The sequence below is a fragment of the Bos indicus x Bos taurus genome, chromosome 18, assembly GCF_003369695.1.
Source record: "Bos indicus x Bos taurus breed Angus x Brahman F1 hybrid chromosome 18, Bos_hybrid_MaternalHap_v2.0, whole genome shotgun sequence".
In the NCBI taxonomy this organism is placed as follows: Eukaryota; Metazoa; Chordata; class Mammalia; order Artiodactyla; family Bovidae; genus Bos; species Bos indicus x Bos taurus.
Window position 1 is genome coordinate 62,326,883 of NC_040093.1, and position 20,040 is coordinate 62,346,922.

The following is a 20,040-nucleotide window of genomic DNA, read 5'->3' on the forward strand; positions in this document are numbered from 1 at the left end:
CACACACACCATGGGGTCGCTAAGAGTCATACATGACTGAGCGATTTCACTTTCACTTTTCACTTTCATGCATTGGAAAAGGAAATGGCAACCCACTCCAGTGTTCTTGCCTGGAGAATCCCAGGGACGGGGGAGCCTGGTGGGCTGCTGTCTATTGGGTCGCACAGAGTCGGACATGACTGAAGCAACTTAGCAGCAGCAGCAGCACACACACACATATGTATATATAAAGCAAGGGAGAGAGAGACAGAAAGAGAAGGAAAGGTTTCTAAGACATGAACATGATCGTTTACAAGGCCACACCAGCAGATGACTCAGTTTTATGCATCAAGCATAGCAAATTATTGCAATCATAACTTTATTCTTAGTACCCAAAATTCTACATCGTATTTTTGGTAGCTTCCTTTTTCCATTTCTCTAGTGGACATTTGACTATGAACTATTTTATTTTATCATATTCCACTTTGTGATTTGATCCTGTAGGTTGCTATGAAGTTAAGAAAAAGAAGGTATCTACAGTGTTTGCTCTTTGCTTTCTGAATCTATCTTAGGGCTTTCTCCACACGTTCTCTCTTTGTGTGTTTTAGGAAGGACTATACAGCAGCACTCTTGGTAAAGAACCCGCCTGCCAATGAAGGAAACAAAAGATGTGGGTTTGACCCTGGGTCAGGAAAAGCCCCTGGAGGAGGACATGGAAACCCACTCTAGTATTCTAGCTTGGAGAATCCCATGGACAGAGGAATGTGGCGGGCTACTGTCCAAAGGGTTGCAAAGAGTTGGACACGACTGAAGCGACTTAGCACACATACATCTTATGATACTTAAGAAGCTGTATTATGACATTTTAGAGGTGCATGATGTTTTCTTAAGAGGATTATAATACAGGCTCCATGTTTAAAGTACAACAGTTCAAACATCATACTTACAATGAAACAAAGGAGCCTAATCGAGCAGCTTTATAACCTTGCACAAAATTCCCTCACCACCACTTTAGATAGAATTGCTTTTATTTTAGCAATGCTCTTTTAATTAAGTCCTAAACATCTAAACATGGCAAATGTAAATATGTATTATAAATCCTTAATTATGAGGATCACTAAGCATTCATGCAGCTTTCTGCCTTGGAGATAGATTCTTTTTGTTTAAAGTCAGCCAAAATTGAGAGATAAAAGTGAATGATGTGAAAAACGCAAAGTTTGTTTAGAATGCCCTATCCCTTTACCACATTGTCTTTAAGAGTTAAATTATGTTTCAATTTATCTAGTGCTTTTTAAGTCAAAATCTCTCCTGCCATTTTCTGCCTTTGTTGCCATATTCATAAAGACTAGCGCCCTGAGACTGACTGGAAGTTAAGTATTGGAGATCCAAAGGTCTTTGTGGCATTTCCTAGAAAATAAAGCACTTTGGGGTCACAGAAGGGCAACACTATCCCTCTGCTTGGGATGAGTTTAAATCGGATGCAAAAAGACCTCCTGCTATTTTTTTAATCCCACATACTGTTTTTAAACTATATGGGAGACTATTCTGTGTGGCAGCAATAAAATAAAAATTTTATTATATATCCCAACAATACTTAATTGAAAATGTGCCACCTAGGGGAATGTTTTCCATTTCTCTGTCAGCATGGCCTGTTTCCCAGTCCCCACCCACAGTACCTTCCAACATTGGTGTGCACACACGTGCACACTCACACACACATAGTTCCCTCTCAGCAATTCATTTCTCTCACAGACCATTTTGCATTTAGTTCCTTCTTTCTGTGTACCTACTGAGGAACAAATCTTACAAGACAAACACACATCACTACCTTTCAAAACCAAACACTAGTCTTCAAGATCTAAATACATAATCAGGGTTTCTCTGGTGGCTCGGTGGTAAAGAATCCACTTGCCAATGCAGGGGACACAGGTATGATCCCTGGTCCGGGAAGAACCCACGTGTCGGGGAGCAACTAAGCCCGCGCACCGCAGCTACTGAGTCTGTGCTCTAGAGCCCACCCTCCGCAACGAGAGAAGCCGCCGCGGTGAGGAGCCTGCACACCGCGACCAGGGAGTGGCTGCAACTAGAGAAAATCCCAGGTAGCAACCAAGACCCACCACAGCCAAGAGAATAAATAAATAAATAAAATTATTTTAAAAATTAAAAATACATATTCGATCTTTTGGAACAAAGCTATTAGTCCAGAGATAAGTTGAACTTTCCCAAATTTTCTCAAAAATCTCTCCTTGGGGTCTGAAACACAAAGGTAACTGGTTCACATTAACAGGAAGATGCGGGGCTCTTAGCTGTGGGCTGCTCGTTGTCACCCAACCATCTACTAATCCCAAGGCCTGCAACCAGTTCCTAGGAGAGTTTATCCATGCCCTTCAATGGACATTCAAAAAATAGCTCTCTCTACGTTATAACTTCAGAGTTAAGTCTGAAGTAAATGAAATCACAGGTTGTAGTTTGTCTTAAAACTATACAGTAAATGTAATTTAGGAAAGCAGTTGAATTCACATATTCACATGCTGTTTCTAAACTAATATCAACCTGTGGCCTCATTTGTAAGTACCATAATTGCCAGTGAGGGAGAAAAAATATTGGTTACAGAAACAAATACATCTTTTACAATTTAGAAGCATATAACATCTTAATCTAGAGCACTGCCAAGTAATAAGAGGGACTTAATAAAAAAAAAAGTAATTAGAGCTTTAGGCCAACTGATACATATTACACTCTTTTTTCCTTTGTGATTTAAAAATCTTAGAGGTAAATTTCTTCACTGCTCTATTAAATACTTATGGCATAAAAAATTTTATAGTTACTAATTTTAAACTACTTAAAATGTCAAATGTTTTCAGGCTTCACTCACTTTTCCAATTATTACATTGGAATGACTCATTAACTGTAACATAAACAGGCTCATTTTTACCTCCTGTTATGCTATTTCTCTGATTTTATGACCAGAATACACTTTTCTGTGAACCATGACAAAAATGCACTGGGAGAAAAAAAATGAAGCACATACTCTTCCTCTTCCAAATGCCAACTTAACTCAGAAGAACCGAAGCAATGACGATTTGTAATGCACTTTGCATGTGAATTCCTTACCATTAAGCAATAACTGTAGTTCCTGGTACCATGTATGTGAATGCCCAAAAAGACGTTCCGGCAAAAACTTTATCCTTTCAAAGTCAACTGGCAAGCAAAAATATCTCTACTTGTGCAGTAGTATATCTGATAATGGTGTTTACCAACACAGAGTCATCAAGATCCCAGAGTGATCAGCATTGTGGAAGGTGTAAATTCTCAGATAGTAAACAGTGAATGATAGTTCTAGAAGTCAGATAAATAAACACATGGATACATAATACATGCCTAATTGAAGCACGCAACCAAGTGACAACAGCCTCAGAACTCACTGAAGAAATTTAAATTTGAAATCTCAGACATCAGTTTCCCGCCAAAAGTAACTAAAAAGATAATCCAATGTCAAAGACATCTTGGTTATTTAGAAATACATTTATTGTAACTTAGCCTTATGGGTAAACTACCTATTATTTCTCAAGAAATTTTGAACTTCCAAAAAAAAAAAAAAACTCAAAGACTTCAAATTATGATATTAATATTGTAGATGATTTATTCATTTAAGTAGATTCAATTAATTGAGGCTTTTTGATGAGTTTAAGGACTTTTCATCCTTCTAAAGCTCCATAATCTTTTGTTTGCATTTTATTTTGGGGCATTTATTTCTCTTTCTGAGATTCTTCTTTTTAAAGGGGCCAAAATCAAATTGACCTTAGCATTTGATGCTACAATTCAAGACATGTTTTTAAAGATCTGTTTGTTAAAGAGTATTTCTGAAAGTTCCCAACAGAAATACCCATTAAAACAATGATCCAAATATTCTATGGGGATTCACCCTGCCATCACCAAGAACACAGCTCAGTTCACCTCATGATTATGATTAATCCATGAAACCTCCCCTATTTTAAGCACATATTCTATGACAGGTTCGTCTTTCCTTATCATACTAGTTTACTTGAAAAACTGCAATAATTCTAGAAAAATATGAAATGTTACTGAGGCCAAGATTTCTGAATTAATAAAAATGAAAAAATAATTAAGCTAAAAGCAAGAATGGAAACACCAGGCCGCTGAAAATATCCAAATCTGCATTCTTTAATATTAATATTTCACCAGAAACATTCATCCACCAATCTGAATATACATATCTGAGATTTAAGTAACAATTTTGGATAAATTCTTATTATTTTTTCGTACTGTTTTCAGAAGCGAGGTCATTATGGAAACTTAAAAGTCACAATGAAGGGGAAGGAAAACATTTTATTAAAGGACAGAGAAGGACTTCTTAAGTAACCTGACTAATCAGTCATATGATTCATAAGTTGACAACATTAAGGCCCTAATATGACTTATCTAAGGTAAAAGGGATTCGGATTCTAAATGTAGTATCAAATTGTGAAAAAGAGGTGCTTGCAAAGCAAGACTGATAGTCTATTGTAAAAAAGTTCAGAATCATGTAATATGACTGTCATTATCCTTTTTTACCTATTTACCATGAAGAGTCATGAATCCACTCATCACTCTTATCAATGTCCAGAGTAAGTCCCATTAAGGAAGTTTTATGAGACCGTCCTAGGCTGACATGATCTGGAGTTGGTCTTCTGATAAGACAGAAATCTTCACCAGCACTGGACCATTATAAACAGTTTTATGAAAAATAAATTAACATATAGCCATTTATTTTGGGGAAAATGCTACAGCGAAATTTCAAGGAAAATAATTTTAAAAATAGAATACTCTCTATTATTTTTTAACTCAAACTTCTAACAAACACCATAGTAAACAGTATAAGGTAAATAAAATGAGGCCACTCATCAGTATTTGGAAAGGAAAATTAAATACAATTCCAAATAGATAAGGCATTCATATAAAGATTAATTATCTTGGCATGAGTAGGTGAAAGGCACCTGCTCAATTATTATAAATTCTCAGTGGGCAGTGCTTAAATGAAACTCTACTTTTCAATTTATTATAGAAAGTTTGCCAATTTCAGAATTTTTAGGAAGCTAATGTAAAAGTCATAAGGACAAGAACACTCTTCCCCTAAGATGATTTACTTCATACAATCAGTGATTTCAAATGCAAGTTCTGATAATTATGGAGTGGAATATTTTATACTCATGAAAGTATCAAATAACAATAGAATTTTCATTCAGAATATCTAAGATGCAATTACTTATACACTTTATTGAGCTTCTGATACTAATGGGATTACTTGAGATTGAAAGCTACTCTTTAGCAGCCAAAACTGCTGAAACTTTGCAAATAGTTATAAATAATTCATACCCGTGGAAATAACAAGATTTCTGAAGGATAAAGTATTTAAAAAGACATATGTCGAGAAGATGCTAATGAAGGCCTTTTCTGTTATGTGTGTGCTGAGTTGCTCAGTTGTGCCAACTCTGTGACCTCATGGATTATAGCCCGCCAGGCTCCTCTGTCCATGGGATTCTCCAGGCAAGAATACTGGAGTGGGTTGCCATGCCCTCCTCCAGGGGATCTTCCCAACCCAGGGATCAAACCCAGGTCTCCTGCGCTGCAGGCGGATTCTTTACTGTCTGAGCCACCAGGGAAGCCCTTTTCTGTTATAGCTTCTGGCAACTGTATCATTACAGTCCACACTTTAATTCTTCAGGAATGTATTTGTATGCTAAATAATTAAGACTAAATTTTAATTTTATCATAGTAGTATGTAATTTATCCACTATCCAGGTCACATCATTATACTGTATTGTGTATTCTTTAAATCAAAGGTCAATGAACTTTTTATATAAAGAGCTAGAGAATAGATAATATTATGCATGTTCTTGTATGACAAGAGGGAAATCAATTTTAAAATGATTTTATTGACAAAATTTAAAATATAAGAATAATTAAGTATAAAGTTTTGCCATACAGGTCTACTAATGAGAAGAATGAACAACTAAAATTTGAATTTAATATGATTCTCTTATGTCACAAATAATCCTTCAGTTAATTTTTTTTCAAATATTTAAAAATGTAAAAACCCACTCTTAATTCACAGAATATGACACAAAACAGGCAGTGGGCAAGACTTGGCCCATGAGCTGTATTTTACCAACCTCTGAACTAAGTATTACATTATCTTACAAAGGATATCTTACAGTCGTATTGTTTTCAAGGTAAATTAATTCAATCTTGATACAGAGATTGGCTTCCATAAAGAATTGTTTATATATGATATGGATTCTGAAATTAATTTTAGAAGACATGGAAATGCTTTGTAGATACTTAGGGTAAGCACTAGGTATCATATGGAAGCCACGTGTTCGATCACCTGCTGGCTATGAGCTGTATTATCTCCACAGCTGGAGGCTGCTCTACTCAGAAAGGATCTGAGATGCATACAGTCAGGGAGGGGGAATGCACCAAACTGATGAAAACAAATACAGTACTGCTGTCAGAAAAGTGAGTCAAAGTTCAGGCTCACCTTTATATCCTGAGGCCGGCTATTTATGTATTGCATCATATAATTCTATTTTATCAATAATTTTACTGTTGTTGTATTCTGGTTATTTTTTGCTATGGAAAAGAATTTGGGTGGAGGAAAAGAAGGAAGTTTCTAGAAAAAAGTACCAGACTGAATTTGAGCAATTTGAGAATCTGACCAGTAGCAATTAGGTGATATCCCAGAGCCCCCAAGAGTGATCATCTACCTAAGTCATCATCGTCATCTGTTGTTAATTTTAACATACTCTTTAGTGCTTCTTTCAGGGTAGATATCAGATACAGCCTTTATTCCAAATAGCGAAAAGAAAGCACACAGCAAGAACGTAACCTCTAATTATGTCATTCATAAGCTGCTTGGTAAGCATTAAAATTCTCAGTGTATCTGAAGCCAGAGAGCTTCCATCACATGATGTGCAGGAGTAAAAAGCAAAACTCTTAACTTGCCTCAAGACTAACAGCTGTTCCACCACATCAACGCCCCCCTCCTTAACAACGTCTTAATGCTCAGAAGAAAACTGGGTTCATGAGAGCAATTTGAAAATAGATGACTCCCTTCTCAGTGCACGTGTCTTAGTAGCAAGTGAGGAAACCAATAACAGCCTGTGCAACTTATCAAAGCACAAGCCCTTATAGAAGAGTCTGTGTCTAAACTTTCGTGGAAGGAGCCCTTCAGTACAATAACAAACACCTTGACCAGAACAAGGAGCAAAGACCTGGGGCTGGTTCAACACTTCTGAAACGTCAAGTACGGTGCCAGTAGGCAAAGAAGGTGGTCGGTTCCATATATTTCATCTTTAGGTAGAAGAGGAGAAGCAAGCCACCAAAGATGTGGAAGCGCGTGGGCCCAGCGGTTTCTGCATCTTTATATAAACATATGTTCACACACACAAATACATACACATGGACATGAATATCTGTGTGAGTGTTCGCACGGAATCCTTCTAATGTAAAGTCATCCTGTTGATTAATTACATCAACTAACATTCAAATTAAAGTTGCCTCATCCCGGAGCTGTCCCTGGTGTAGAGATGCTGTCCTGTGCCAAGGTTCACACTGGCAGCCTTAGGCAGTCTTGGGCCGACGCAATGGACCGCAGACTTGGTTACTGGGGAATCAGCTGTTCCATGTCTTTGTATTCACCTGAGAGACTGACCTTTAATTTTCTTAATTTCCATTCAGTTCTCCCTGACTTTAATATTGGTGTTCAAGATTGATTCGTGTTTTAATATAAAAGTCTTGTCCAAAAGAATTACTGGAGTTACAATACTTTAAAAATACTCATGCTGGCATGCTGGTTGATGGTCACTTGTCCACACACTGAATTTCACCCTTTCTGGTAAACATGTATACTTGTTCCTCCAAAAAAGATACAACACAGGAAGCACCCTGACTTGGTAATATGTAGACCTTGCTTCCTTCACATACCAAAATACCAAATGTTAAAAGAGTGAAATGAAATTGGGAAATGAATTTTTCTTTTATATCTATTGCAACAAATTGTATTATCAATGTGATAGGAATAAGAAATTGCTGACTGCACCTTTAATTATCTGAAGTCATTTTACCTGTATTTATGACACTTCAAGAACAGCCAACTCTGAAAATATATTGGTAACCAAGAATTCCAACTTTAATATTTAAAAGTCCCTAAGAATTTAAGAACCTATAGGTTCTTTAAGTTTATCGAATGTGTAAAAGAGCATTAAACAACTTCTTGAAAAATAAGCCCAACCAGAGGTAAGCACCCACAAACATTCTACTCTTCTCAGATCTTCTCAGCAGCTCATCTTTCCTTTGAAGAAGATACATTACAAAGAAAGCTACTGGATGTTATTCTGCCTTTTATTGGACTTCAAGAAAGCAAACAAATGTAAACAAGTAGCCCAATCAGTTGCATTAACTGATTATAAACTCAAACAGCCAGTGTACTGTAAAGACAACACTGCCTCTAGGCCAGACTTCAGCTCTGCTTTTCTTAAGGGAAGGACGCTTCACATGATGTGCTTTCCATTGTAAGAGTGACCTCTAGTGCTTCCTTTTTTACTGAACTTCAGTAGTTGGACGATGTATTACTTATGCCTTTTCTACAAAACTTTGTGTGTGTGCAAGTGGGTCTGTGTTATTATTGTTTGTTGCAAAGGCTACTTTGACAGCCTCCCAAGATTTTGACTAGGTGAAAACACGCACATTTTACTGACTCACGGCATTCTTACACCCACAAATGAAAACAGAGACTGAGACACAGCACAGCGCCCAAGTGAAGTCCTTTTCCTTCAGAGTGATAGAGGCACCACACCATTAAATGAGTTAATAGTGAATGGAAGCATGGAAGCACAGTGGCCATTCCGTGTAAATGAGCATTTGACTTGTGCCAGTAAGGTCATTTCTAATGTTCTTCCCACATCAGAGTGCTTCAGTGCACTCAAGGGATGTGCCCAAGCAAACATCTGGTTACTGGCTTATTTGTGTCCCCAAACCTAACAATATGACACAAAGTCTTGAACAGACCTTACCAGCAGATAAGCTTTTCCTCTGAAGTACAAGAAAGAGAAAGTCATATTTGCTGAGCTTGTTGATCATTCATCAAGAAGGGGGAAATTCTCCCATTTAGAGATTTTAGGCCAAATACAACTTTTAAAACTTTTCTTCTCTCTAATAAAACCTGGATGGAGAGATCTCTGCCAAATTATTTTGGATGATACTTACATTAGAAATAAGGTCTTAAATAAATCCTCCCTCATACCATTAACTCAGAACCAGAATATTCAATCACAAATTTATGAAGCTAAAAATTCAAGGATAGTGCTTCTGAAAAATCACCTGAGTGTATTTTCTTTAAGTGACATTCGGGGCTCAGGTGTGCTCTCTGAGCAATGCTGAAGGCTCATTCTGGTGGCACTGAGGACGCAACTCCGAGTATTAAGGCTCACCTCCCCAATTCTGCCCCTGAATTCTGCAGCACATTTCAGCTATTATCCTGGCATCATTTTAAAGGCACAGCCGCCTATTGGTCTGCTAAAGCGCAAACTTCAGAAATCTAAGCTAATGCAGCATCATGCAAAGTCTGCCAGTTTGTTTTCCTGCTACACATAATTCCAATTAAATTCAGTAAACCTAAAAAAGGGCAGAAATGAAGAAGGAACATTCACTGCCTATTCCTTGGTTCAGATGCTAATTTAATGCTTTAGGAGAACTTGAGCTTTCTCAATGAATACACAAATACCAGAGGATAAGATTCTGTTCACAGACAAAAAAAAAAAAAAAAAGGACAAGAAATGATACTTGGCATATTCTGACCGGACCCAGAGGAATGACATGTGTAAACCCAGTCATATACGCAAGATTTTTAAAATGATGCTTCCTTTATAGCAATATGCTTTGAGGCAGTCCGAGTTGCAAATAATAATCATAAAAAAAAAAAAGAACAGAATTAAAGTTTTGCAGAGAGGCCCCCCTGCAAGTTTTAAATCATGTATGTATACTTACAGGAATTCCCAGCTAAAACCCTGTTCCAATTTGGAGTAGACAGCAGAAGTAGCGTCTTGAGGACAGCTCCCGTGACAGACCCCATGTTCACATTTACTGGGCTCCCCCAAAAGATCTTGAGTGGCTCTCCGACGGCTCCAGTGCTGTTCTCAGTCCCTCGCCCAGCTCTGTCTGGGTCTTCAGCACCTCTGGGTCGCTCAGTCTCCCTCCTCTCTCTCTCTGAACAGCACCCCTCTCTCTCACTCACTCACACACACACACATACACACACACACACACACACAAACACGCACACCACAGCCCTGACTGCTCACTGAAAAGCGCCCAGCATCTTTTCTAACAAGCATCCACACTGCCGAAGCCACGCCCACCCCTCGCAGCCGTGGTCCCAGAAATTGGCAGCCGCGTCCCTCCTCCGAATACGCAGCGGTGCCCGGAGCTCCGCTGCGCGCTGCGCCGCTGATGAAAGCTGGACCTGGAGGCGCGGCCTGCTGCTCCCGGGCCTCCTCGGGGCTCCCTCCCCGTCTCTTCTATTCTTCAATAATCCTTAACCCTTTTCTCCCCTCTGGAGATGTCAGTGGGGGGCGGGGCGGGGCGGTGGAGCATCCTGATTTTCCGGAGGTCTCGCCTTCAGCAAAGCCAGTCAACGTACTGAGCTAATTCCTGATTATCCGGGAGTGCATCCAGGTAAAATTGCGCTTTGTTTCAAAACAAAAGCATAAAATGAGACAGAAGTAACTAAGCAGCATTGCTAAATTGTAGCTAAAACTGTCCTTGGGGAAAATACTTGCTGTTGTTTTTCTTCTGTTTATATAAAATTCTCCTCTTCAGCTACGGTGCCAGCATTTTTATTATGGAATTGCTTCACAAGGAAACAGACATTCCTGTTTGGCACATATTTAAAATCATCTAGTAATAGTCTACAAGAAATTAACATTTCTTATTTTAGTGCATCAGGAGTACAAATCCACAAACTGAATGCTTTGGCTAGATCTATTCTGATGAATGCATCAGGCCACAGTGGCATACTACAATCAAATTCTTTAATAACAATTCTCCAAAGGCCCCAAAATAAAAATGACGAGACACTGAAGAAAAGGAACCCCCACAAACACACACACACAACACGCTTATACCAAACCTCCTAAATAATATAAAGATGTTTGCAAATGGTCTAGAGGACAGAGGAGTAAAGTTGAGTTCAGAAGACCACCAACTATAGAAAAATTATTCTTCTAATGGCTGATCCACAGATACTACCAGTTCTTGAACAGAATATTAAAATATTTAAATAATGAAGGTAATATCACATAAATAAGTGTATTGCATGGGTCATAGAAGGATAAATAATCTCTTTAAAATGTCAAGATATTTAACTTAGAATGTGCTAAATTTTATCAGAATGGGAATCCTGAGGTTCTCAAGCACTTCTTGGTGATAACAAATAAGAAGAAACAGAAGCATTCAGCAGCAGCAACCTTGCTCTGAAATGAATGAAATAAGGGGGAAATGGGAGAAGTCGTCTCCGGTATAACCATAAGAGATAGCTCTTGCCTGCAAACAAAACAGAACAGGTATTTTTAATGTTTCTATTTTGCAGATGAGAAAACAAGAACAGGAATTTAAATGATTTGAGGAGAGCATAGAGTTAGTAAGAGAAGCACCAAGGACTGGATTTTGTTTTTCTGACCCTAGTCTTACTGCTCTCATTCGAGGACTTGCTGCCCCTCACATAAGAGTATAACTCCTTCCTGAGCTCTGCCAGTGCCAGTGATAACCTGAGGTCTGTTAAAAAAAAAAAAAAAAAGACAGCAGTGGAAAAGAAAGGTCGTTGCTTAACTGTTTACTCTGTATTTCTAGACCAATATCCCTGGTTTTGTTATTTTCAAACATAGCATGTTAAGCCAACGCAGATATAAATGGATGATTTCTGTTAAGTAATTATCAAAGGGATTAAATATTGTTGAACATATATGCCACTTATTATCTAATTAAATTACTATAGAAATCTTTGAGGGAAATATCATTGTGCCCATTTAACAAACAAACAGACTGAGCCTCAGTGAAGTTCAGCAGTCTGTCCGAAGTGCCACAGAGAGTAGGCTCAGCATTCTGGTCCACAAAGCTCTAAAACTCTTTCCTTCGATGACTGCACACAGGGGAATGGGTCTCAGACTCTCCAGAAGAGAAAAGTTGTCTTTCTACTAAAACTTTATACTTAATTGTTCCCATAAAATAAATTAGAGGATACATTTTAAAAGGATCACTACACATATCAAACATTAAAAATAACTGGACATTTCCCGGCAATAATAACCTCTTTAGGACAAAGTGTAAATTTTCATAGCAGCCATTAAAGATGGATTTTTCCATATCAATGGGCTATGGTGATAGAAATGACTTGGAGGCTGGCACTTAATAAAACACTCAGGCATTTTAAGCCACTGCACCACCAGACTCTGCCTGACGGCCTCAGAGAGGAGAGAGCCACACTGACCACATGACACAGTGGAGAGAGTTTAGACATTATAACCAAGAAGCCCAGATATGAATTCAGCTTTCGCTGTGGTTCTGATCACTCTTTGACTTCCTTTTTTAAAAAAGATAAGAGACTAATGTCTCAGAGTCATCCTGATATAATTTGTGACAACTCCCCACTGAGTGCCTAGCACGTGGTGGGTCCGTAATCACTCACTGGCCTTAGCTATCTGCACGCTGACTGTTCAGAGAAGTGGTTTGAGCAGGCAGTGTTGGAGTCTGGTAGCCCAGCTTCAAGCCTGCCCTTGAGCAAGCTGTGTACCATTCCTCATTCTCAGTCTCCTCATCTGTGAACCAAGGATAAGTGGAGTATCAACTTCATGGCTGAGACAATGCTTCTGAAGTAAAAGCCCCTGAGAGTCAGACAATCAATATTGTTCCTGTAATCACTATATTATTACAGCTCTTTTTGCACAGATGATAAATCTGATGAGGAGAGGATTATGACTTGCTAGAGGGACATGACTCATTGGTGGCAGAAAAGGGCTGTTCACCAAGACCTACTGATTTGTGCTTTTTTTTTTTTCTCCATCCCTTCCAGAGTGGTGCTTAATGTCAGGAGGAAAAAAACAAACAAAAAAAAAGCCAATGAGTCTGAATGGGAAAAAAATCAGAAAAGCGTAGAGACCTAATTTCGCACATTACAGTACTGCTGATTCAGACGTCACAAATCATTTCTCCCCGTGTATACATTTGTGGTTACATTTTCCACTGATTAAGATAAAAACAACTGCTGGTGCTTCAGGTTTGGCGTATGCATATTATGGGCCAGACCCTGCCTGGGAAAGCATTATAAATCAAACTAAAAAGGTTAGAATTTGTAAAGTAAGGCTTTCAATTTCCTTTTGGTACAACTTGCCAGAGAAGTGTGTCCCACCACAGTGTAGACAGAGGCTCCTGGACTGTACTTCAAATTGAAAAAAGGATCATCAGGTCATAGAGGAACAAAGTCACAGCAAAAGAGTGGAAAGAGATTAAGATGCAACTCCATTTCCATTATTCATGTGAACTGTGTTATCTGGTGCCTGAACCTCTTACCTGGTTTTTGGATTTCTTACAAAGGCAGTTGGTTTGTGGGTGTCTCCCTGCGGGGAGGAGAGGCTGGGCTTCCTGTTCTGCAGTTTTGTTGATGTGACTACTCAAAATTGATTCTTTTTGTGATTCATGAGAAATGTGTTTTGGTCATCGGAATGACCAAATGTATTTCTCTTATATTCATTTGGTCTTCTTCCTCGGTTCCTGGCTCAAGAGCTCCCCAAACTCCTAGAATCTCTTGTGTTGACAGTTTTAAAGATGTCTTGTGATATGTGAATGAGGTTACTTCTAAGGATGGGGACTGGAGGTTGAATTAAGCATGCCTACGTAATCAAAGCTTCCATAAACCCCCAAAAGGACAGCTGTCTGAGAGCATCTAGGTTGGTGAACACATGGAGAGTTGACGGATGGTGGTGCTCCTGGTAGGGGCATGGACGCTCCACGCCCCTCCCCTTACCTTGCTTTAGGTATCTCTTTCATCTGTTCCTGAATTAAATCCTGTTATAATAAGCCATTGGCCTAGTAAGTACAGTATTTCTGAGTTCTGGGAACCACTTAAGCAAATTAATTGAACCCAAGGTGGGGGTCCTGGAAAGCTCTGATTTATAGCTGGTCAGTCAGAAGCACTGGTAACAACCTGGACTCATGACTGAAGTCTGAAGTGGGGACAGGGTGCTGGTCTTGTAGGACTGAACCCTCCACCTGAGGAACCTGATGCCATTTCTGGATGCCGCTGCTGTCTGAGAATTGCTTGTTGGTGTGGGGGACCTCACACACGTGGAAATTGGTCTGAGAAACCTATTTATGGGGCAAGAACGTTATTGCCAAAAGCCCCTTCCCAAATATATTTATACTGACTATGAACAATGTTTTCTTTGCCATAACAGTCAACATACAAAAACTATTCATTGTCTTTTTCATTAGGATTGAAACTTCACTGAGTTAATATTTTATTAATGGTATTTACGTTTATTTTGTACTATATTTTCAGTTAAGGGGCTCAACATTGTATAACTTAAATGCACTTTTCACAAGCGATCTTTATACTGCCTTATTACTATTTTGTTTTCTCTTTTAATCAGTGTGTTACAAATAGCTTAAGTGATGACTTTGATAATAATACACATACTGAGTTTTGCAACTCTGCAAATACCCAGAGCTCGAGCAGTGGATTTTTCCTATTAATATCTCACCTGACACAACCTTTACATAATAAAGACACTGTGCAAATAAAGGTAAAAACTGTAGGCGACACTGGACACTCTCCTCAGAAATTATACATATGCATCTCTTTACATAGTTTGCATAATGCAACAAGATTTAAAGTATGAAGTATAATAGTTTTCAAAAAAAAGCATTTAGGATTTTCAGATATCATTCTGAATAAAATATAGTACATTAAGTGTGATGTCATTAATGACTTTTTTGAAAACCAGTTTAAAATTTTTTTTAATTTTAAATATTTCTTAAATATTTTAACATATTAAGTATTGTAATAAAAATGAATTTTAATTTTAAAACTTTTTGATTTATAGAGAAATTACAAAGAACAGAAAGCTCCCATTTACACCCCCACACACAAACATAGTTTTTTCTATGATTGATATCTTATATTAGTTTGGTACATTTGTTATGACTAATGAGTCAATACTAATATATTATCATTAACTAAAAGGTCATATCTTACTCAGACCCCCCTTTGTGTTTCCTAATGAACTTTACGTATTCTAGGATCCCACCAGGGACACTACGTTACATTTAGTATTTGCGCCTCCTTAGGATACTTTTGGAGGTATCAGATGGTAAAGCATCTGCCTGCAATGCGGGAGACCCAGGTTCAATCCCTGGGTCGGGAAGATCCCCTGGAGAAGGAAATGGCAACCCACTCCAGTACTCTTGCCTAAAAAATTCCATGGACAGAGGAGCCTGATGGGCTGCAGTCCATGGGGTCACAAAGAGTCGGACACGACAGAGTGACTTCACACACAGGATACTTTTGGCTTTAACTCTTTATCAAGCTTTCCTTCTTTTTTACTATTTTAGCAGTTTTGAGGAGAAGGCAATGGCACCCTACTCCAGTACTCTTGCCTGGAAAATCCCATGGATGGAGAAGCCTGGTAGGCTGCAGTCCATGGGGTCGCTAGGAGTCGGAGATGACTAAGTAATTTCACTTTCACTTTTCACTTTCATGCATTGGAGAAGGAAATGGCAACCCACTCCAGTATTCTTGACTGGAGAATCCCAGGGACGGGGGAGCCTGGTGGGCTGCCATCTCTGGGGTCACACAGAGTCGGACACAACTGAAGCGACTCAGCAGCAGCAGCAGTTTTGAGGCATACTGGTCAGTTATTCTGTACAATGTCTCGTATTGGAATTTGTCTGTTACTTTTCTTATGATTAAACTGGAATGATAGCAAAGGGAAGACTGTGGAGATAAAGTGCCGTTCCCATTCAGTCAGTTCAGTTCAGTCACTCAATTGTGTCCAACTCTGCAATCCCATGGCTCTAGCACGCCAGGCCTCCCTGTCCATCACCAACTCCCAGAGCTTGCTCAAACTCAAGTCCATCGAGTCGGTGATGCCATCCAACCATCTCATCCCCTGTTGTCCTCTTCTCCTCCTGCCTTCAATCTTCCCCAGCATCAGGGTCTTTTCCAATGAGTCAGTTCTTCACATCAGGTAGCCCAAGTATTGGAGCTTCAACATCAGCCCTTCCAATGAATATTCAGGACTGATCTTAAGGATTGACTGGTTTGATCTCCTTGCAGTCCAAGGGACTCTCAAGAGTCTTCTCCAACACCACAGTTCAAAAGCATCAATTCTTCAGTGCTCAGCCTTCTTTATGGTTCAACTCTCACATCCATACATGACTACTGGAAAAACTATAGCTTTCACTAGCTGGACCTTTGTCGGCAAAGTAATGTCTCTGCTTTTTAATATGCTGTCTAGGTTGGTCATAGCTTTTCTTCCAAGGAGCAAGCATCTTTTAATTTCATGGCTGCTGTCACCATCTGCAGTGATTTTGGAGCCCAGGAAAATAAAGTCTGCCACTGTTTCCATTGTTTCCCCATCTATTTGCCATGAAGTGATGGGACCAGATGCCATCCATGATCTTCGTTTTTTAAGTGTTGAGCTTTAAGCCAGATTTTTCACTCTCCACTTTCACCTTCATCAAGAGGCTTTTTAGTTCCTCTTCACTTTCTGCCATAAGGGTGGTGTCATCTGCTTATTTGAGGTTATTGATATTTCTCCCAGCAATCTTGATTCCAGCTTGTGCTTCATCTAGCCCAGCATTTCTCATGATGTACTCTGCATATAAGTTAAATAAGCAGGGTGACAATATACAGCCTTGACGTACTCCTTTCCCAATTTGGAACCAGTCCATTGTTCCATGTCCATTTCTAACTGTTTCTTCGTGACCTGAATACAGATTTCTCTAGAGGCAGGTAAGGTGGTCTGGCATTCCCATCTCTTTAAGAATTTTCTACAGTTGTAATCCACACAGTCAAAGGCTTTGGCATAGTTAATAAAGCAGAAATAGATGTTTTTCTGGAACTCTCTTGCTTTTTCTACGATCCAGTGGATGTTGACAATTTGATCTCCGGTTCCTCTGCCTTTTCTAAATTCAGCTTGAACACCTGGAAGTTCTCGGTTCACATACTATTGAGGCCAAGCTTGGAGAATTTTGAGCATTACTTTGCTAGTGTGTGAGATGAGTGCAATTGTGCAGTAGTTTGAGCATTTTTTGGCATTGTTTTTCTTTGGGATTGGAATGAACACTGACCTTTTCCAGTCCTGTGGCCACTGCTGAGTTTTCCAAATTTGCTAGCATATTGAGTGCAGCACTTTCACAGCATCATCTTTTAGGATTTGAAATATATCAGCTGGAAATCCATCACCTCCACTAGCTTTGTTCATAGTGATGCTTCCTAAGGCCCACTTGCTGTTGCTATTACACTATATCAAAAGTGAGCGAGTGAAAATCTCTCAGTTGCATCTCACTCTTTACAACCCCGTGGACTGTAGCCCACCAGGCTCCTCTGCCCATGGACCTCTTCAGGTAAGAATATCGGAGTGGGTTGCCATTTCCTTCTCTAAGAATATTGGAGTGAGGAGCCATTCCTTTCTCCAGGGCATCTTCCTGAGCCAGGGATTGAACCCAAGTGTCCTGCATTGCAGGCAGATTCTTCACCATCTGAGCCACCAGGTGACTCTATCAAAAGTACATACCATTAATGTGACTTATCATGTCTGATTTAACATCATAAGGCATCATGACACCAGTATCCACTGATGCATTATCCATATATGTTCTTTCCTGATTTAGATGTCTTCATTGATTTAGAAAGATTAAGAGACCATAAATCAGGATTAACTTTACACATAAGAACTTTAGTTACCCAAAATTGGGGTGAGATTTCAGGAGCTAGGAAGTAAACTCTTGATTGCATCAAATTATTTTAAATATGTTTAGCATAAGACAAAATACTCAATTTCTTAAACAGAAATAACATTGTGCTTAAAATTCAAGTATACTAAAAAGGTAAGACTATTTTTGATCATCCTCATCTGAATTTCAGCCCCCTTCCTAGGAACCAACCATGATTTAGAAGAGGGCGAAGATCACCCATTCAAGAGGGTTAGACAGAAAAGGGGAAAAGAACAGAATAAAGAATATATGTGGTGGGGGAAGGAGAGGATGCAGAAAAAGATAATTACATGTCAAAGATGGATTTGCTTTCTGTACAGTTTTGTCTTGGTAAAATCTTGTGACTACAGCAATCAGAGTTTTACTTCTCTGATAGAAAAAGCTTATTCCAGTAGGAATGCATAGCATTCAGAAATGTCATGCCTAGATTTGTGATATCTTTATAGTGAAATGATATAAACATGAGGGAACACAGTTACTACAGAAAACAAAGAATTCCTTAGATAAGAAGTTTGAATATCTTTTATAGCTACCAATATTTATGTTTTAGAACTCTAGACCGCCTCCTGAAAAGTTCCATTTCTTAGGATAATGAAGCAGAAACAATTTTGTCCTCCGGCAGGTCCAGGAAAATCAAATCCACCCACCACCTAGATCTTCAGATCCACAAAGCACGGCAGGTTTTTTGCCCAGCAGCTGAAGAGCTGTAAAGTGTCTTCAGGGAGCAGTTCTCCAACTCTCAGGCAGAAAAACCACTGTTACAGAAGAGTGGGGATAGCTGGGGTTAATGTCCTACAAGTAAAACTGGTCATTACTTTTGCAAACATGGTAATGCATCTCTACAGAGGCAAGAAACAGGAAGAGTGCAGTAACAGAGTTCTCTTGTTTCCTTAAAGACATTAGCTGACTTTCTGCGTGCTGTCTGAACAGTGTGGGCAGTCAGCCCTATGAAGGGGATGGATGCTTGAAGCCATTTCATTTTGACCTGCTGTCCAACACGGCACCCACTAGCCGTGTTACTATTAAAGCCTGGTGCTCTGCCCCACCTTCCGCATTTCAAGTGCTCAACAGCGGCTGCCATGCTGGACGATGCGCATATAGGACATTTCCATCCATGGAAAGCCACAATGGACAGTGCTGCTCTAGATGTTCGCAAAGGCTGGGTAAAGTTTTTATAACATGCCAGTATTTCAGTACCTTATTTTTCCATTAAAGACAATTAAAAGCAATTTTCCTTCAAAATTTACAGAAATCATGGGCATTAAAATTTCAGATTGTAATATCTCAGAAGAGTTAAAATGTCTCTGTATTTTATGGATGAAAAGTGAACTCAGCCACCTGCAATAACCATCAAGAGTGCTCACAAACAATATTCCTCTGTAACCAATAGTCCTCTAAAACAAATTAGTGTGATCCTCTAGTTCACATTTTTATACAAGAAAATAAAAAATAATTAGAAATTAAGCAGTTTGTATATGAGAAAAGAAAAGAAAAATGGCCTAAAAATAAAATAAAATTGATCCCAGTTAAAACAGCATGGTGGCCCACTTGAATGAAACAGTGGAGGGGAGGAGACCAAAAGCAAGACTTTTGAATTTCTACTTCTTTCACCCATTTGAGCAAGTCACCAAATCTCTCTAAGACTTATTATTTATACCTGCCTTCCAAGAGGGTCGTGAAAACTGTATGAAAACAACTAAGGCAAATTTTCTAGCTCCCATAACACAGGAAAGCTTAATAAAAGGGTCAAATCATTATTAATGTAAAAACAGGCTTCCCAGGTGGCTCAGTGGTAGAGACGTGGGTCAGTCCCCGAGTCAGGAAGATTTGGTGGAAGGGGAAATGGCAACCCACTCCAGTATGCTTGCCCGGGAAATCCCATGGGCAGAGGAGCCTGCGGGCTACAGTCCAAGGGAATGCAGAAGAGGCAGACATACCTGAGTGACTAGACAGCAACAAAATCCAAGAAAATGCATTAAGTTGTATACATTAAATACAATATAGCTTTAGTAT

General features: G+C 39.1%; 1 protein-coding gene across 1 annotated transcript in view; it reads right to left on the reverse strand.

The window, feature by feature from the left end:
* Positions 1-10,669, reverse strand: part of CNTNAP4 (contactin associated protein like 4) — a 285,557-nt gene extending 274,888 nt beyond the window's left edge. The window contains exon 1 of the mRNA XM_027513975.1: positions 10,027-10,669. Coding sequence (XP_027369776.1) covers positions 10,027-10,111 — 85 coding nt within the window. The 5' untranslated portion in view covers positions 10,112-10,669. The remainder of the gene's footprint in view (positions 1-10,026) is intronic.
* Positions 10,670-20,040: the final 9,371 nt, after the last annotated feature.